Source organism: Danio rerio, chromosome 4 (assembly GCF_049306965.1).
Source record: "Danio rerio strain Tuebingen ecotype United States chromosome 4, GRCz12tu, whole genome shotgun sequence".
Lineage (NCBI taxonomy): Eukaryota > Metazoa > Chordata > Actinopteri > Cypriniformes > Danionidae > Danio > Danio rerio.
The window spans coordinates 24,119,109-24,139,941 of record NC_133179.1 but is presented as its reverse complement, the minus strand read 5'-3'; the positions used below and the strand labels follow the sequence as shown (position 1 = coordinate 24,139,941).

General features: G+C 35.3%; 1 protein-coding gene across 1 annotated transcript in view; it reads left to right on the top strand.

Moving 5' to 3' along the window:
• The window catches only part of trhde.2 (thyrotropin releasing hormone degrading enzyme, tandem duplicate 2), a 211,446-nt gene that overhangs the window by 110,539 nt on the left and 80,074 nt on the right, over positions 1-20,833 (top strand). Inside the window, exons 5-7 of the mRNA XM_685797.10 lie at positions 714-827; positions 11,557-11,694; positions 14,537-14,602. Of these exons, the coding sequence (XP_690889.3) occupies positions 714-827; positions 11,557-11,694; positions 14,537-14,602 (318 nt within the window). The remainder of the gene's footprint in view (positions 1-713; positions 828-11,556; positions 11,695-14,536; positions 14,603-20,833) is intronic.

The window sequence follows — 20,833 nt, the reverse complement described above, 5'->3', positions numbered from 1 at the left end:
TCGACTCCTACAGAGGTTTTCAGATGCAGCATTCAGTAGCACATCTGCTTGATGGCACCCGAGTCTCTGGAAAACATCCAGGCCATTCAGAAGTGCATATTTTCCAGTCAATAGCTCTGTTTTGCGCACTGTCATCCGCACACAATGCCAGGGGTCATTTGGATACTCTCTACCTTCCAGATGGAGAGTTTCATAATCAAATCCTTATTTTTTCTCTGTCCTGTTTATTTTACGGTGTCCTTGGCGAAGTGCCCAGGTATGAATGCTGTGAAACTGAAAAATGTGCTTTAATTGTGCGAGCGTAGGTAATTGATTGTTTAGGCTACTATTAGTCAGAGTTCAAAAGCTCTGAATGTTCTGTAAAGCTGTTTGTGAATAACTTTTCTGTTGAACCCGAGAGCAGTGGGTTATTAGAAGTGCTCACTTGTATTTACTTCTGAAAGGAAAAGTTATTTTTCTGCTGTATTGGACTTTTCTAATATAAATGTGTTTGGCAGTGGATGTAATATGCTTTTCCGAGGTATTGGATGAATTGAAGAGTGTATATTTTCCTGATGAAGAAAGTTTGGTTTTCAGCTCACCCATAAACACTTTTCTTTGTAGAAAACAACAGAAGTTTGTCGTAATTCTTTGCCGGTGAGCATGAAATCGATCTTTGTAATGGTCGCTCTGTTTCTGTGTGGATGATTGATTGTTCATTTCTCCTTTTCTAGTGGTTCGGGGATCTGGTCACACCGGTTTGGTGGGAGGACGTTTGGCTGAAAGAGGGATTCGCTCATTACTTTGAGTACATTGGGACTGATTTCCTCTTTCCAAAGTGGAACATGGTGAGTTGGTTCTCAGAAGTCTGAAACTCTTTTGATTAGATGTAATAGATCAGTCATAACTTTGATTGGAAAAAAGACGTTATGTGTAACACAATTGATTTGTGTCATAATATACATTCATCAAAGTCCTACAGCGTAAAAAAGTGATTTGTTTCTTAAAATGAATTAAACTCGTAGTCTTAAAAAGTCAAGTTGACTTTACTTAAGAAAGTGAGTTGGAACTGTTACAGTAAGTTAACTTAAATTAATTTTATGATTATGGACAGTTTATTTGCTTACTAATTTTAAGGCAATTGGTTTACTCGCCTTTTTAAAGTCAACTGATCACTTTAAAAGCACCAGATTTATATGATTTAAGTAAACTAATTGGTTTAAAAGCAACAGGTTTACTAATTTTTTTTAAAGTAAAGTCAACATTTTTTAAAGCAACTTTTTTTATGCACTTTTTAAAAATAAATTCAACAAATCAATTTAAAAGCAATAGGCTTCCAATTGTTTTTAAGTCAACTAGTTGCTTTAAAACCAATGGGTTTACTCATTTAAAAAAAGTAAATTAAACTAATCCATTTAAAAGCAATGCGCCTACTAATATTTTAGGTCAACTATTCACTTTAAAAGCAACACGTTTAGTCACATTTTTAACCAAAGCCAACTAATCACTTTTAAAGCAACAGGCTTACTCACTTTTTAATATAAAATATAAAATTGTATGAAGTATATGGTCTTGCTATACATAAGTGCACACTTTATATTGTACACTACCCGACAAAAGTTGTCACCTTTCCAAGTTTTAAGACCAGCAAATAATATCTTGACTTTTATTAGATCATTTGGTATCAGAAGTGGCTTATTTGAAAGGCAAAGGCTACTAGATTATGCTTCTTTACCAAAATAAAATATGATCATGCCTTGATTTTTAAATATTTATTTAGGACAGTAAGTTCTGACTTTGTTTAGGCAAAAAGTTTTGACATTTAACAAAAGAAATGTACAGTATAGAATATAAAATCGTGGTGCATTGGAAAAAAAATATATTGTGTATAAGATTCTTTAGATTCGTCTTCAATGCCTCCTCCTTTATCTTACCCTAGACATGCTCAATAATGTTTATTGTCTGGCGACTGAGCTGGCCAATCCTGGAGCACCTTGACCTTCTTTGCTTTCAGGAACTTTGATGTGGAGGCATATAAGAAGTAGTGCTATCCTGCTGTATAATTTTTTGTGGTTTGTAATGTAATGGGCAGCACAAATGTCTTGAAACCTCAGGCTGTTGCTGTTGCCATTCACTCTGCAGATCTCTTGCATGCCCCCATACTTAATGTAACCTCAAATCATAATTTTTCTTATACCAAACTTGACTGATTTCTGTGAGAATCTTGGCTCCATGCGGGTTTCAATAAGTCTTCTGTAGTTATTGTGATGATTGGGATGCAGTTCAACAGATGATTCATCTGAAAAATTTACCTTCTGTCACTTTTCCAAATGATCAACCAGAAGTCAAGTTATTATTTTTTGCTCTTACAACTGGGATCGATGACAAGACTTTTGTCAGGTATTGTAGAGACCATATATTTACTTTTCTTTTTAAGTAAATTCAACTAATCACTTTAAAAGCAACTTATATACTAACTTTTAAAGCAAAGTCATTCAATCTTTTTTAATAGTGTATTGTGTACATGGTCTTGCTATATAAGTGCATACTTTATGCTGTAGAGTAGTGGTTCTTGAACTTTTTTCACCAAGTACCACCTCAGAAAAGAATCGTCTCTCTAAGTACCACCAAAATGAGCAGTATTGAATACAGTAGTAGGCCCAGTAAAGTAGCTACAACTCTGCACAGTTAAAAAAGTGGCAGATTACCTCAGAAATATAGGCTATATGTCATATATGGCATATTATACACACTATTTTTGATACATTTTGAAATGTGTGTAGCAAGTACATGACATATTTCATTCCTCCACGTACCACTAGAAGGAAGCCTGCATACCACTAGTGGTACACGTACTACAGTTTGAGAAACACTGCTGTAGAAACAGTTCTGGTGGCTATTCAAACAGTTCAGATGTCTGAATTCCTCAAATTCAGAGTAATTCTTCTATGCTGTTTCTACAGACGCAATCTTGAGCTTTTATTCTTGTGCCAAGATTCAATTGAGCATGAAACAACAGTCTTATCACGGTGTATTTGATGGCCTTAGATACTTTGATTGCTAAAGTCTCCCTGTTAAATGTAGATAACAATCTCACAAAACCAATTGATTTCATTTTATCCTTTTAAACAAAAGAACAGAATGCGATATCATTTGTTCAGCTTTTGCTAATCAAGCACAGATTGGCTTTATTGCTTCTATCTGTGTGTTGAGCTCACCGTCCAGTGATTTCTCAGTGTTGGGTCAGTCAACTGTCACAATATAACTGCATCTCAGTGTGCCAGGCGCTGCTGGCTGGTCAGTGGCACTCAGCATGACTCGTATTTTCCTTCCTTTTGAAATCATCCAAGAAAGATGTCACAGCGTATAGTCACTCTTCTCAACAGGACAATGCTTTAGTAGTTGAACCTGTATTCATATACTTCAGCACACTGAAGCATGGTCGTCAAATGGAGAACTAGAGCGCGGTCTTATTTCTACCTGTCATTTCTTGCAGGATCTTTGACATTTTGTGAATGCCAAAAGCAGTAAATAAAGGGAAAACTGAATTAAATCTTTTAACAAAAACAAGAAGAATGCATACAAGAAGAAATAATGTTAATCAAATATATCATGTATATTTGTAGTCTATTTGCAATGTTTTAATCATTCTCTCTGGGCAGTGTGAATATAATTATGTTAATGACAAGTGTGCGTTTGATCTCTCTTGATCTTAATGAATAAGTGTGCTAAATGGAGACATGCATGGACTGGTTCATTATGAGCTTGTAAAGAACAAATTGTTCCAACTGTTTTAATGGTTATTATGAGCGCAGTTGGAGTTTGACTTCATGTTCATATCTAATGGTGTTGAACTCTGTTATCAACACGCTTCTGTTTCATTCCCCCTTCATTGCCACAGCAACCAGTGCTTATATAATGTTTTATTGTCTTGTAATGACATTCTAGTCTATATGGTGTCGACTCTGAACGTTGAATTAATTATGACAAATGAGCTTTGAAATATTACGTTAGATTGCAGTCACCAACACGTTCAAATACTCCTACCTGCTCTTGTCTAAAAATTAGCAAGAAATATATATTCAACTACATTAAAAGTGTTAGAACTCTGTGACAGTCTGATTCATTCAGAGCTGCAATCTCTGCTAAAGCTGAAATTGAAAAAGGCTAGAATTCAAGGATAACACACTGAGACAAAGTAGAGCCCAAAATCACCCACATCAATGAGTTCCATCACGTTTCCAGAAGGACAAAGCAAAGCTTCATTTTGAAATGCTCAGCCGTCTCACTGGAGTCAAACAGGTTCAGTGATGCTCTGAACGCTTGTAAACCGGCCAAGAGTTATGAGCCTGTTTTGGCAGACCAGGTGCAAACACCATCATCTCACAATATTTCTGGGTTAAAGGGAATGCATTTTTTTATGTGCAGGGGACAAAAAGCCATTTGATTGTGCTAAACGAGAAATAAGTTATCATCTAATTTGTAATATTTTGGAATGATGTTTAATAACGTATTCTTTACATTGTTTTATTCTACAGTAATATTATGAACTCATCGTCTGACTGGAGTCAAACAGGTTCAGTGATGCTTGTAAACTTGCTAAGAATTTTGAGAGTATTTTAGAGAAAAGGTGCATGTGTCCAAAAACCATCATCTCACAATATGAAGAAGGTCCTTGTTGCAGACCTGCTGCATGTGCAACCTCAGACACTGTTAGCTTTTAACATCTACACCCATCCCACCCCCATCTCTCACAGTGATGTCACTTGCTCTATTGAGTGCGTGAGCCTGAGAGTACATGCCTGAGACTTCATGTGTAAGTCTGCAGCTACAGTAGACTCTATTGCAAAATTTCTGTGCTATATTTCTGGCTATATCTGAAATCCCCCCTACACTTTACATTATTACAGTGCTGTGCAGTGACCTTTTGAGGGGCATGTGCACAAAGTGATGGTGGACGATCACAAACTTCAGGGGGGGGGGCGCGGTTTGAGGTGGATGGGGATGATAGCAAAATGTAGTGGCAGGTGGGTGATAAAGAGAAAGGGGGGGACACTTTTATTCATTTTTGTGTGCAAGGATGCCTTTTTTTTCCAGACAAATAAATCCCTTAGGCAGATTGGATTTTCAACTTCTCGGTCAGATCCTGTGACAGTAATTTAACACTTGTAATGAAATGTAACACTTGTAATGAAATGCTGTAATGAAAACAAAGTAATGAAACAAAGTAATTTCACGTATACAAATGTTAATTCAATAATTTAAGAACAATTTATTTGCAAACTTTCAGCTATCATCATCATCATCATCATTCTTAGCGCGACAATCCATTCCATTCCATTCCATCCAATCCATTACTGAATCCTGGCTGCCTCAAGTAATTTCCACCAATGTTCTCTGTCCCTGGCAACTGCCCACCAATTCCTTATTCCTAAAACATTGGCGTCACTGCTAATGCAGTCTCGCCATCTTGGTTTAGGCCTTCCTACTTTTTTTTTGCCTACCGGGTCAGTGCTGAAGATTTTTTTCTTTCAGCTATACACAAATAAATACAAAAGTCACATTTTAAAGTCTCTTAAATATTTTCAAGATATCCTAAATGAACTAAAAGAGCCATTTTAAGCATATTACGAGTTACATTTACAGTTGATTGAGACTGTTCTCAGAACTATTTTTAGGACAGTTAAAACTCAGTGAGCAAAGCAATAAACTGCATTTTTGCTAATTAAGCTGCCAACACCCACAGCATGGATGCTTCTGCAAGGTGGAACTCTCAAAACTCAAAGCCTTACATGAAAATCTTCTAAATCTTCAAAATGAAGCAAAAATTAAACTAACAAGTCTTTCTATTACCTGTAAACACCTAAGATTACTTTTATTGTCAACATTTCTTTCTCTAAATTCAATCCTACGCGAAGCATGCTGAAAACTACAAATTTTATAACCAGGTAGTTGGACCAACACAACTCCTTTGTGTTGTCCTAACACAAAATGCTTAAGTTAAATTAATGGTTAACACATTTAGGTGGACTGAATATGAAACAAATATATTGGTCAAAGAAATTACAAAAAATGTGTTGTTTCAGCTCATTTAAACAGGTAGTTTAAACAAGGAGCAGTAATCAATTTTTTGAGTGTAGGATTTGGACAGAGCATTTTAAGTATTTTCTAACCATTCAGTGTACACCGGGCAACGTGGTGGCGCAGTAGGTAGTGCTGTCGCCTCACAGCAAAAAGGTCACTGGTTCGAGCTTCTGCTGGGTCAGTTGCCATTTCTGTGTGGGGTTTGCATGTTCTCCCCGCATTCGCGTGGGTTTCCTCTGGGTGCTTCGGTTTCCCCCAAAGTCAAAAGACATGCAGCACAGGTGAATTGTGTAAGCTAAATTGTCCCGTAGTGTATGAGTGTGAATGAGTTTGTATGGATGTTTCCCAGAGATGGGTTGCAGCTGGAAGGGCATCAGCTGCATAGAACGTGTGCTACATAAGTTGGCGGCTCATTCTGCTGTGGCGACCCCAGATTAATAAAGGGACTAAGCCGATAAGAAAATGAATGAGTGTACATCGGTTGTACACTCTTAATTGCTGTGCATTGTGGGACTGATTAAGTTCATTAGAACATCCACTATGGTTTCAAACAGCAATACAAATGGCAGCTCTGTAAAATACTGGACTAATTAACGCTCATTTTTATTTTTGATTTTTTTTGCTGCTGGTTTAAACTACTTATTTAAAATGAGCTGAAACAAAAAAAAAAAATTCTCGAGATTTTTTTTGGACAACTTAATTGTTTTATGTTCGCTCCACTTAAATTAGTTAAAATAACTTAACTGAATTGTGTTGGGACATGTGAAACCATGCACTGAAAAAAATGTTGTGTGCAAAATTGTTGCAAACAATTTATTTGTGTTGAATTTAAGCAAACAAATTAAATTTAGTAATGTTTAACTTAATTTGTTTGTCTAAATCCAGCCCAAACAAATTGTTCACAACCACTTAACTTCAAAAATGTAAGTAAATTCAAGGAATCATCTTTGAATAATTTTTCTGAGTGCAATTTTTACAGTGAAGGGGGATTCAGATACAGCCTATATGTGAACATTATTAATATTTTATGAGACTTTCTGGAGTCATTGAGCAAGAAAAGGACTTCAACCTTGTTCTTTAAAACCTCATTTTGAAGGGTGATGCAATAAACATAGCCACCAGCTGTTCCTCTGAAGGCCCTTCTCATAATTAGAATGTGGGTATTATATTTTAAGTGTATTTTGACCATGAGTTTAATTCATGAATAGCTTACTGTATGCAGCATTCGTTTTGATTAGGCACACTCACTGTTTATTAACTGTTCAACATTAAAGAATCAATTACATTTCATAATTAAAATCCACATTTAGGTTTGCTATTAAAACGCAACCTGATGAAAATATCTGCTTTTCTTTGAACCTAATGCTAGAAATTAGCATAATTATATTCATGTCCTGATTTAGTGGCCTGCAATTCTGCTATTAAAGCTTCACTCGTTCAATGACAAAAAAGGAATGGAAAATAATGGAGATAGTTTTCCAGTGTTTATGACACTCTCTGCTGTGAATCAGTAGTCATGATGAAATCTGTATTTCCTGCTTATTATGAGTTAGTGTGTTCATTTTATCATGAGCTACAGTAGTGTGAAGATCATCATAAGCCAGACAACTTATACTTAACTTAAGTTAACTTATTGGTCAGATGGTCTTACCAGAGTTTATTGCTCTTGTTATATTTGTCGAGTTAAACAAGCACATAACTGTTTTACTACTGACACATGGATTTCTTAGTATTTCATATTGGTAGGTTTATTATTTCATATTTTTGGCTGTAGTGTTTTGCAGCAATCTCTACCCGTTCTGTGGCACATTATTTAAATAGCAAATGCATTTGTGCCCTGGTCTGAAAATAAGGTGTGTTAAGACGCATTGTTGGCATATAACAATAGTCAGGCGATTAAAATTGGATTGTACTTGTCGTAACCCTTTATAGAACGCTAGAGATCACTTACTTTCACTCGGACTATAATTCTACCCCAAAATGAACTGCAACTCCCTTCAGCCACCACATACACACACCTGTTCCAGTTCCAGTTATACTTGTAACATTATGAACCATTCTTCTAGTCTAGTTTTTCCATGTCTGACCATTGCCTTGTTCTTTCATTTACGTTATCTGCTATATTGACCATTTGCCTGTGTCCTGACTACGCTTCTGGATTTGCCTGAATATACACGTTTACCTGTGCTTGACCACTGCCTGTACGACTACTCTTTAATTAAGCTGCATGTGGATCCTCTACCCCGTTGTCACCATCCTTCCGTAACAGTATACCAATGACCAACTAAAAATTGTGTAAAGTCAGTTATCCATTTTTTTGAGTGTTTTAGTGATATGCGATTATAGGCAGTCCATAACGCATATAACATTGCCTATTACACAAACATGGATGCCCAGCAACACACAAAAATCTTTAAATATAAAAAAAAATAATAATTCAAATGAAAAATATTGATACTGTCTACATAAATATAAAATCCGATACCTCCTCCCCCACCTTTTTCACTTCAGGGGGCTATTTCTGATCTGCTTATGTGCAAAATTAAAGCTGTTTTCTTGCTAGTGAAGCATTCAGTTTTTCTGCGTTATTTTTTCCATATAAGTAGCAAATGCGACATGGCTTGACCAAAACAACTACAAGAAATTATTGGTTTAATGCCCCAACACACCCATAACTCATTAAGCGAATAAGGACTATATTTTTAGACCATGCACCAAGTCGCTTTTCTCATTCTTTAAATAACAAAATTGGATTTGGACATGCCCTTAGTGCATAGGGACTGTACACTTGCATGCACTTCATTAAAGATAATTAAAAATGATTTCCTTACAGAGTATACAAGTTTCAGCAATAAAGCAATCTAAAGCATTTTATTATATTTTTAAATGTAAAAAAATATATATTCTAATAAATATATTGTCTTTATTATGACTAAAATGCCATATGTATATCAATATGGTGTCCTTGTTTAATGCATGAGAGATTTCTGCTCACATAATGACCTTCTATCCGGTCTGCCCCTGTATTTTACAGCTCTCTGCTTTAGAGCACCTTAGTTATGGAGCATCAGCCGGGCAGAAAGACCATTTAGGGGATGTCATTTCAGTGAGCAATTGGGTTTCACGTTCGATAGAGTTTGATGGAAACACTTCATTGCGCTTATAGGATGACTGCAAGCATTTCCCTTCCTAAATATGGCTAATATTGCTCATTTCAGGAGGAAAGAGTCTAAACCAGAAGTGAAAACTCTCAAATGCACTGAGAAATGTTGTGAACGGATTTGACAATAGACTGTAATAGGTCATTAAATCAGCCTCCAGGTCCCTTCACCTGCTCAAAACTGCTGGACTGTTTGTTTTCTGCCTCATTCACATATCTATCATGCTAGAGGTGCTCTCAGAGAGGTTTAGCTTTCCCATCAGACTTTGCTCCCATGCTGCTGACCTTAAAGTGGTCGATCAGTGTGGAAGTTTGAGTGCTTTTACAACAGGTGATGATGTTGAGACGTTAATAAGCAGGATCTAAATGAAGCATCATTGGACGTAAACACCTTGTTGGGAGCACATATGGGCCAGATGGAAGCTCTTCTCATTGCACACGTTTTAAAAGTGCACATTACGTGACTTGCATAAAATCAGCTCTAAACCACCAGCTGTTTTCTTTCCGTCCGTCTGTCTGTCTGTCTATCTGTGTTTATAGTCACTATACTGCTTGTTTTAAATTAACATGAATGCTTTTCTTTGTTTATATGTACAGTATACATGCACATTCTGACTGTCTGTCAGAAAACATTAAAGAGACAGATGTCACATACTGTTCTCTTCTACAAGATCACTTAAAGTAAGTAATGATATAAATAGTCTCAGAAATCAGGACACTGGTGGTTTCAAAAAGCACTACTTTTTTAAGATCTTCCCTCTGAAGTTGAAAATGAGGGATAAATTATTGCAGCAGTCCATTAGTCGCAGCATATTTCAGTTTTTTTAAATATTTTAGACATATCTTAAGATAATTATACCTCAGGTTTGATTCTACTGAATAAAATGTTGCCTTTATAACCTCAAAAAGAAGTAGCTCATGTCTGTCACCAACAGACACTTTTATCTACACTTTCATCTGTTGATGAGGTAAAAACTCACGCAACATTTTCAGCTCAATATTCCCTGTATTGATTTGTATTCTCACTTTCATGTGAGTCTATTTTATGTCTCATGTCAATTCATTAATTTGCTTTGAGCAGAATCTCTCACACACGTGAACAGGATTTACTGGGTTAATAAAAGACGCTGCATTATACTGACATAAAGCCATGAGCGCTTTTGATGAACATTTGTTTCTTGATTCATTTCCGTACGTTGTTTGTTTGAGCTCAAATCCCTTGATTAAAATATCCTGCTCTCTTGGATTAATGTCTTCAGTGGGATTTTTAATCAAGCTGCCAAAAGCTTTAATGGCCAAGAATTATTCATAATGATGGAGGAATAAAGGTGTAATAAAACATTTGGAGCATCAAACTGAGACATGTTTATAACAGCTGAGAATCTGGCTGGCTTTCTCTTGGTCAAACAATACATACGTAGATGTGAAAATACTAATAACATAAAGAGTCGTTCTGAATCTGATCAGTCAGCAGAGATTTTGCCAGAGGCTCCATTATGAAGATGTGCAGAAGATGAACCTGCAGTGTAATGCTTTCATATATAATTCATGTTATTCATATTTAATCTGTTTTCATATACGGCAACTGGCAAAAAGCCACCTTTAAATGACTAACTGGAAGACAGTGTCACGTTTTACTGAAATACTTGAGATTGTGGTGTTACATTGATGGTGTTTTTGATTTTAAATGCAGAACAAAACTAAGGTTAAAAATTATCAGCATATTAAGCATTTAATATTAACAGTGACTTTCAGTTATTATTATTTTATAATCTTCTGTGTTTGTTATTTGTGCAGATAATTCAAAGAAAAAAAACGGTAGTACCGTGGTATTTTGTTTATTTAAATAGCCTCAATGTGGTGAAGTTTCACATTATAATATAATTTTATCAGTTCTAATCTATTCAGACTTTATTTAAACGGGAAATAACCGGGTACAGTCAGTATTTCCTCATGTGACTGTATTAGATATGGAGAATCTTTGATCCACAGACACAGTTAATGATGAAGGTCTTTTTCTTTGACCCAAAACTACCTGTCTTCATAGCCAATCCTACAGGGAGAGATTTGATGCAGCAGCAGAGTTTCTCTCAGGGGTGAATCCAGTTGATTCTCAACAGCAGTCAATGTTACTTCATATCAATGGATAACAAAAGCTTCACTAGTGAGAAATATGAGCTGGATTTCCAAGAAACACTTTCTAATTTCATTTATAAAGCCGATCAAAGTTTTGTTCACTTTTGAAAGTAAAACAGAAGCTTGTGTGAGAACGTTTTATGCATTTGATGCTGTAAAATAACCCAATAAGATGTCTCTCTGTCTCTAATCCACAGGAGAAGCAGAGGTTTCTGACTGATGTCCTTCATGAGGTGATGTTGCTGGACGGTTTGGCCAGTTCTCACCCAATCTCTCAGCAAGTGTTTGAAGCCACAGACATTGACAGAGTCTTTGACTGGATCGCCTATAAGAAGGCAAGAGAATCTCTCATAGGCTCCTACAGGCTTTATCTGCATGATGGAAATGACTGTAAACCAGGGGTATCCAAACTACGGCCCGCGGGCCGTCTGCGGCCCGCAATCAGTTTTGTGGCGGCCCGCGAGGCTTTTTAGAAATATCAATAGAATCTTGCCCACTATACAAAAAAATAACGTAATTCAATAAATAACCACCGGGTTTCGCTATTACATGCATTCAATTAAGCAAGATCGATCGATCGATCGATCGATCGATCGATCGATCTATCTATCTATCTATCTATCTATCTATCTATCTATCTATCTATCTATCTATCTATCTATCTATCTATCTATCTATCTATCTATCTATCTATCTATCTATCTATCTATCTATCTATCTATCTATCTATCTATCTATCTATCTATCTATCTATAAATATATATATGATTTATTTCTTCTTTTTTAAATATTTCCCAAATGATGTTTAACAGAGCAAGGACATTTTCACAATATGTCTGATAATACTTTTTCTTCTGGAGAAAGACTTATTTGTTTTATTTCGGCTAGAATAAAAGCAGTTTTGAATTTTTTATGAACCATTTTAAGGTCAAAATTATTAGCCCCTTAAGTCTTCAGAACAAACCATTGTTATAAAATAACTTGCCTAAGTACCTTAACTTGACTAGTTAACCTAATTAACCCAGTTAAGCCTTTAAATGTCACTTTAAGCTGTATAGAAGTGTCTTGAAAAATATCTAGTCAAATATTATTTACTGTCATCATGGCAAAGATAAAATAAATCAGTTATTAGAAATGAGGTACTAAAACTATTATGTTTAGAAATGTGTGGAAAAAAAAATCTTCCCTCCGTTAAACAGAAATTGGGGAAAAAATAAACAGTGGGGCTAATAATTTAGGGGGGCTAATTCTGACTTCAATTTTATATATATATATATATATATATATATATATATATATATATATATGCGTGTCTGTGTGATGTATGTAAAATTTGGCCCGGGACAATGTTTTTTTTTTGCATCTGGCCCTCGGTCCAATAAGTTTGGACACCCCTGCTGTAAACCTTTAATATTTATCTGAACAAGTTTATGCTAAAAACTGTAGTAAAAGTAAAGTGAAATTCCATGTTTTACTTTCCTTTTTATGAGTTGAAGAGGTTGAAGAGAAACAATGACTTTGCAAAACAGTAGTATCGCTGGTCTAAATCAGCCTTTTATTAAGTGTGAGGCCTTTACCACACTGATAAAACTTGATCTTTTATTAAGTCCAGTAAACACCTCAGTTTGCTTGTTATTTTCTCCTGCTAAAATGTTCCCAGTTTATCTTTGTGAATAGTAAATGGAGTGGCGCTGTTATAAGCCTCTTCACATAGGCATGAAAAGCAGTTTAATTAAAAGCTTGTTTTTAAGTAAGTCGAAGACAGAAGCCGTTACATTGTAAGAGATAGTGAGGTTTCGTTACTCTGGGGACTTTAGTGGCACAAAAAAAAACAGACGACATCTATTTAATTACCTCTTTCTCACTGGAACACTTTTTACTGTTAATAACTCCAGCACCCAAATAAATCCTCTCATCTCCGACATCTAAAGGCCATTAAAGGCACAGGAAGCACTTAAGAGAAAATCTGGTCCTCTGTCAGAGATCAGACGCAGAAAAAAGCCACTCAGAAATCAACTCTCCTTCCAGCTGTCAATCAACTCAAGGCGAGTTTGTGATTGGCTGTTGCTCTTCTTCAAGCCCCTCCCCGTTTCCCCTCAGGTCCTGAGGCATTATGAACTCTGTCAGTCAAACTACAGTGATCGTGACATTGAGCCTCATCGCTTCCTCCCACAAAACATCCCATGAGCCCTTGAGCTAACAGGAAGTGACACGCATCACACAGACGGATGGGAATAAGATTCTGTCAAATAAGCATGTCAAAGTCACCCAGAGTAAAAAGAAAAATACAGATTTATAAGATAGCAGAAAGCAGCAGGACAAGTGTCATAAAGTCCTATCTTAAATGAACCATAGCTAACACAAATTATTTTTAAATTATTTTTTAAAAATGTTATGTTGTTGTGATGCACAATATAAAATTTAGATTTAATTTAAATTAATAAAATGTAATTAAAACATTTGAAATTAATGCATTAATATTTTTTTACATAAAATGTCGAAGTTAAATTTAAGCTGCAAGCAGCAATGAAAGGGACCTTGCACCCAAACATTTTGGCACACCCACTTTAGAAACCCATAACAAGTGTACATTTTTGTCACACGAGCAAAATTGACTCCGTTTTTAAGCATGTTTGGACCCTAAAAAATGTGATTTATTCTTGATAATAATAATAATAATAATAATAATAATAATAATAATAATAATAATAATAATAATAAATGGAGGAATTCCAATAGGGCCTAGGCATCAAACTAAATCTTATCTATGAAGTGCTTTGTTTTCTTTGTTTGCTCATTACTACACCTGTACACAGCACTAAAGTCCAGCATCTTCACGTTGGCTTTCACATAGTCTTGACTAAGTGCTGTTGAATGACTTTTGTCCTGTGAGCACTGTACAAATGTGGTGGCTGTATTGACTCATGCTCAGGGCCCGTATGCGATATCTAGTGCATAAATATGAGTTTGAACAAGCAGCAAAAGCAATGTTTTGAAAGCAGTAGCATTATGTGGATTATTTGTGATTTTAAATGAGTTTCTCTGGTTATCAACATCATTTGAGATTGTTATTCTGTTCATAAAGCTTCAAACTATTTTGTTGATATCTGTATATATGTGGACAGCAGATGTAAATGTGAATCTATGACTGAAGGCGTTTTTACTGTGCTTCTTCAGGGAGCTGCTCTGATCCGAATGCTGGCAAACGTCATGGGACAAACACTATTCCAGAGAGCCCTCAATGTAAGTCAAGAGTTTCTTTCATCTTTTCTCTTTGTGGTCACAGAAGATTTCACACGCATGTGTGTGTTTCTACTGCTAATGTGTCTTACAAATATGCTTACAAGGCTTTATGTTATACAGTAAATTCTGCTGAAAAAAAAATCAACAAATGTGTCTCAATTTATTTTTTATTTCAAAAGTTCAGTCCTTGTTAAATCTATGAAATGTTATTTTTAGGGAATCTAAATGTGCTAAAAACAATTCTCACCATTCTCAGCATGAATATTGTGACAAATATTGTTCTGAAAGTCACGTAGGTTTCTGCCGTGAGCGTTTGTGTGATTATAGGAGCGTGTCTGTTTACATGCTCTTCCTATCTTCAGAGCTACAACAGCTTGTGACGCGCTGCCATCAGCTTGAGGTGAAAGCCACACAATCAGACAAGCTATTAAACGTGTTCACAAACTAATTGAATGTCTGAAGCATTCACAATCAGAAGATAAACCTGTGTCTTCATTCTTTATATCTGAGGAAACACATCAGTAAAGCTCTGGTCTGACATTGTGTTGAAACTACAGATGAAAGACCAAGGCTGGGGTTTCACTGTGAGGCTTTATACAGTATTTTGAGGTTTTTCCTCAAGCTCTTTCCTTGTCCATCTCAGTCCAGACACCCTGGAGAGTGAACAGCAGATCTGTGCTATATTATTAGAGGCTGTTAATGCTTTTCTGGACACCATATGGCTGCTGTATCAGACTGCATGCTGAAATGTGGTTAAAGGACCTGAGCTGTGAACAAACTGGCTGCAGGTTAGGAGTAAATCTGTAATAAATGCAAATTAGTTAAAGGTATAAATTACTCATGTTTTGACATGGGTTCACACGGTTGTGCCGTTTCAGAGGTGTAAAACTCACATACAGATTCCTCACCTTGTAGATCCAGATAAAACAGTTTTCAAAACATGAGTAACTTCCCGCTTTATTTCTTTATGACTGCGCTGCTGTCAAAAATCTGTCAGTTTCACAGCATATTTCTGGGTTATTTTTGACGTTGTGGTGTAGTGTTGCTATTAGTGGCACAATCAGGTCATGTTTTCTGCAGAAAAACACATTTAATGCTTCATTTATAGATAGTTGAACACAGATAGGCCTTTATGAATATTAGTAATGATAAATCTTTAACCAGCAGACATGGGTTTAATGTAATTGCTTTGAATTATCTAAAATTCTCAAAAAAAACATTGCATGAATTAGATGCTTTGTTTCCAGGGAGGACTTAAAGTAACTTGTTCATGCTTTTATCAGCAGCAGCGTGGATTACTGTAACAGACTCCCCATTGGCCTTACCAAAAAGAGAGTCAGTCAGTCAGTTGCAGCTCATCCAGAATGCTGTTGTCAGGATTCTGACCAGAACCAGAAAATTAGAGCACATCACCTGAGGACAGTCTTTACACTGGCTACCAGTTATATTCAGAACAGAATTTAAAGTATTACTACTTGTCTATCATTTACTAAATGGCCTTGGACCTCAATACATTACAGATATGCTGACTGAATACAAACCCAACAGATCCCTCAGATCATTAGGATCAAGTAAATTAACAATTCCAAGAGTTCAGTCAAAGCAGGGGGATTCTGCCTTCAGGTACAACTCCCCCTGCTGCTGGAATCAGCTTCCAGAAATGTGCTACAACTTTAGGCACATTCAAATCAAGACTGAAAACACATCTGTTTAGCTGGGCCTTTACTGTATGAGCACTATGCTACGTCCGACATATCGCACTATTACAGTATGTCTTTCTTTTCTTTTTCATTCCTTTAAAACTTTTAACACATTTTAAACTTTTTTTTTATCTGTTTTTAATCATTTTTATTCTTTGTTGTTTTTATTTTCTTGTTTCTTTTATTCTTGTTTAAGTAAAGCACTTAGAATTACCACTGTGTGTGAAATGTGCTATCTAAATAAACTTGCCTTTGTTTAAAATTATTTTGGTTAATTTTGTTCACTTTTAGTTAGCATAATAAATAAGTCATGACAGAATGATATCTGAAAAATAATCTGATTTACAATAGTTTAATCGGTCACACTTTATATTGGGTTGTAACTATAGATTGATGTATTGTCATTTCATTTAAAGTACTTGCATTTACCATGGCATTACTAAATGCATCCATAAACGTCTTCTTAAAATCTAAACCCTAATCACGCCCCTACACAGAACTCATTAATGGTTAGGGCTGGGAAGGTTATTATTTATACAATGTATTTCAATACCGATTACAAAATACTTGTTTTAAAAACACAAACCCCATGCTGTATCAAAATGAATATAAACTCGTCAAACAAATCCAAAACAACTGATACAGTTCTCCATATTATATAATAGATTAGTTCAACAAGTGGACCTAACTTAATCACTAATAATTCTCTCTATAGAGAAGCAAATGACACAAAAGAATCACTGAGCCAAAATTGACAGGCAAAGCAACAATGGTCACAAGTAATATTGTTACATTTTAGTGTAATTTAACAAGCACAATTTGCTAACAATGCTTTAAGTAAACACACTCCGATCTATCCAGTTTGTGATTCATTCAAGTTGGTTTTGTTAAACAAAATAAATTATTAATTTAAAATTGATTCACTCAAAAGAATCATTTGTTCACAACAAATTAGATTATGAACTCACATTACTGCACCAATATTTTTAATGAATGAAATACTAAGTTCATCTGTAAATCACAGAAAGCTATTATTTGACTTTATAAATAATTATACCATGCATGATTCACGTGGAACAGTTAAATGAAAGCAAAGTAAATTCTATGACAATTCAGTTTCATTTTTTATTGAAATTATTTCAAACAACCACAACATTAACAAATCTACATTAAAGTATGAGGGAATTGAAAAAAAGATTTACTGGATAACATATGTCAAAGACCATGAAGTATTTCATGCTTTTTTTTAGATTGAACATTACATCCTTTGATGCAGATACAAATTTAGTTGCAGCCAGGTAGGCATAGAGTGGGTAGTGTCCTTTTTCAGATTTAAAAGCAAAATACTGTTCGTAATTCCAGCAGAGAATGCAGCAAAAGCATGGCTTTTTGTGTTGAACATTATTATACCATGACCATCAGTACTACTATGAATTGCCATATTGGTTTAAATCTCCATGTTTACTTAAAATGTAAGTGAAGAAATTACATTAAGATTCACAGTAATTACTTTGGTATTCAAAAATGTTAAAATGTTTTCCGATGTAACTGTAATCGCATTACTACCTATCTGAAATTTAATTATATTGAAATACATTTACTTTTATATTTTATATTTAAAATACATGGTAATATTTTGTTACTCCCCAGCCCTGATAGAGGTACATGAGCAACGTGCAGTTCATAATCTTAAATTCCTGCAGGTAGTTAATAGCAGTACACAGTAGTTATATAGTCATAGTACAGAACTGACCAGTTTTAACTTTGGAACTACCAAAATTCTACAATAACTAGAATGGCCATATCGGTCTCATATGAGACAGCATATTGGCACATCATATTTAAATTCAAAGCTTCTATTGAGATATTAGAAGAAAGTTTTCAATGTTTGTCATCATATTTTATGAAGTCATTACCCTAAAAATGCAATCATTTTGGTAATACAGCTAAGTAATTTGGACTAGTTACTACACCACTCGCGAAACTACACACAACACTTTTACTTCACAAGCAAGAGAGCAAGATTTTTTCATGGCACTGAATAAGTTGTTTTGAAAAACATTTAAAGTAAAGTTATGTTCATGTTAGCAGGAAGTTGCTAGGCAACAGAGACATGCATTTTTACAGACACAGGGAAATGTAGTGGAGACTGAAATGCATGTGGTCATTTTGACGACTATGGAGTTTCAAGATAGAAATAACCAGAATGGTTTTGTGTTTCGTAATTGTATTAAATTGGATGGCACAATAGCGCAATGGTTAGAAGAGTCGTCTCACAGCAAGATGATCACTGATTTGAGCCCCAGGTGGGTTGGTTGGCATTTCTGTATAGAGCTTGCATGTTCTCCCCGTTGGCGTGGGTTTCCTCTGGTTGCTCTGGATTCCAGCATAAGTCCAAAGACAGGCTATAGCTGAATTGGGTAAGCTAAATTGTCTGTAGTGTATTGTATGTATGTCCTAGTCCTCCAGGTTGGAGGTTAAGCGTTTTTACTTTGTAAAAATTAGATGTTACGAAACATCCAACATGGTGCAGCTAAATATCATCTTCAATATATATGGCCCTGGGAGTAAGTAATTGTATTAAATTAACAACATTAAATACAAATAAACAGATGCATTAATGTTTTGTGTTCTAATTCTAGAGTTAACCATTTCATCAAATGATTCGGAATAATCTGAAAGTAAGCAGCTCAAGTCAGCACAGATCTACAATTTACATTTACTCCAGTTTGAAATGAGCCAATAGTATAAAAGTAAATCAGTAGCAATACTTGAGAGCTTGCAAATGTAAATGTGAGCACTTGTGATAATAATATTTGTATGTGTAGGTTGAAATGTACACTTACAGCTCTGATGTGAACAGCTGAAATCCTCGATTTGCACACACACACAACAATCCACACACTTGTGTTTTAAATTGGAAGTTGCAGATTAATAGTTGTGTATTTGTAAAATGTCATTCACAAATACAAAGTGACAGACACACGTGTGCACGGCAAATTTGACTGCATCTTCGCTCTACAACCACAGGTCGGCACTCACAACCTCTCAGATTCGTCAGTACAACTACAAATCTCCCGCGCTCTGACTTTTGCAACACATCTCCCGCGATCTCTGTAGCAGAACTCATCTGTGCACTCGCAGATGCAGAGGCGTGAGCAGCGCTGGGCAGGGGAGGGGCGGGGCTGGTGTAAAGCTGTTTGATTGGCTGATGCCTGACCAATGAACAATGCCAGCAGCCAACAGGACTGAGGTGCAAAATAATCATTTCCCACGATTATTTTATTATTTAGGGTTTATTTAAACTCTTTTCTGAAGAGATTCTTGTTAAAAATAATAAATTCTGTGGAAATGTACATACCAGTAAAAGAGCAGCAAAGCCAGTTTATTGGCTAGAGCCAGCCAATGAGATGGGGCGTTTCTGTTTGTCATGACACAGGGCAGCTCACGTTGTTGGAGGCCTCGAGCAATCAGAGGGTAAGTTATGATTTTTAATAATTATCTATATGTTCAATACTAAGCTAAGGACTGTGCTGGGTGCTTCTCTTGTTTGTTTCTTATATAAGAAACAGTTATGAGTTATCTAGGAGCTGCTTTCAATCATGTTATATGGTTCTAAAGATACGATTCAACCCACATGAAATAAGAAGTTGTAATAGTATTTATAGTAAATAATAGTACGTTTTTGAACCATACTAACTATAATAAACTGTATTATACTGTATATATTGCAGTATCTACAACTTTGTTAATGAATGCAACAGCACACTGTAGTATTAACTAGCATGAACTTTAATAAATTGAAGTATACTTGTATGTATATATATATATATATATATATATATATATATATATATATATATATATATATATATATATATATATATATATATATATATATAGCTTAAAATTGAAAAAATTGAAATATAGCTATCTGTTTAAAACTAAACATTCTAATGCCATTTATTATGCAAATATCAAGTTGAAACAAATCTGTTAAGAACACATATTTTTATGTAAAACCTAATACATTTTAAAGCAGTTTCATTTCTTTCTAATTTATACATCTACATGCATTACATCTGATTTAGGTCCACAACTTGCATCCTTCAACATGATATGTGTGTTCAAAGGAAGAGCAGCTAGGTGAGGGAGACAGTGTCCATCGCTCGGCTGAGGGTCCACTTTGAGCATCTCATCTGCAGGGTTAAGCAACATAAGCTGAACAGTCATCATCTCTCTCTATTACAGCGAGCATCAACCAGCTTTACACAATGGCTTGCTTTCTGACCATTAGTTAAGGCTTGAGCAAAGTATTAAAGAGGAGATAACATTTAATGGGTAATGATGAAGTTGGATATACCACCTCCATCTCATTATGAACAAGGAAAAACCCTGAAATATTTCAATACAAGTAACTAGACATTTGCACTACACTTATTTGGACTGTAAATTTTATTTGACAAATTACATTTCCTTACAGAACAGGTGTCAAACTCAGTTCCTGGAGGGCTGCAGCTTTGCAAAGTTT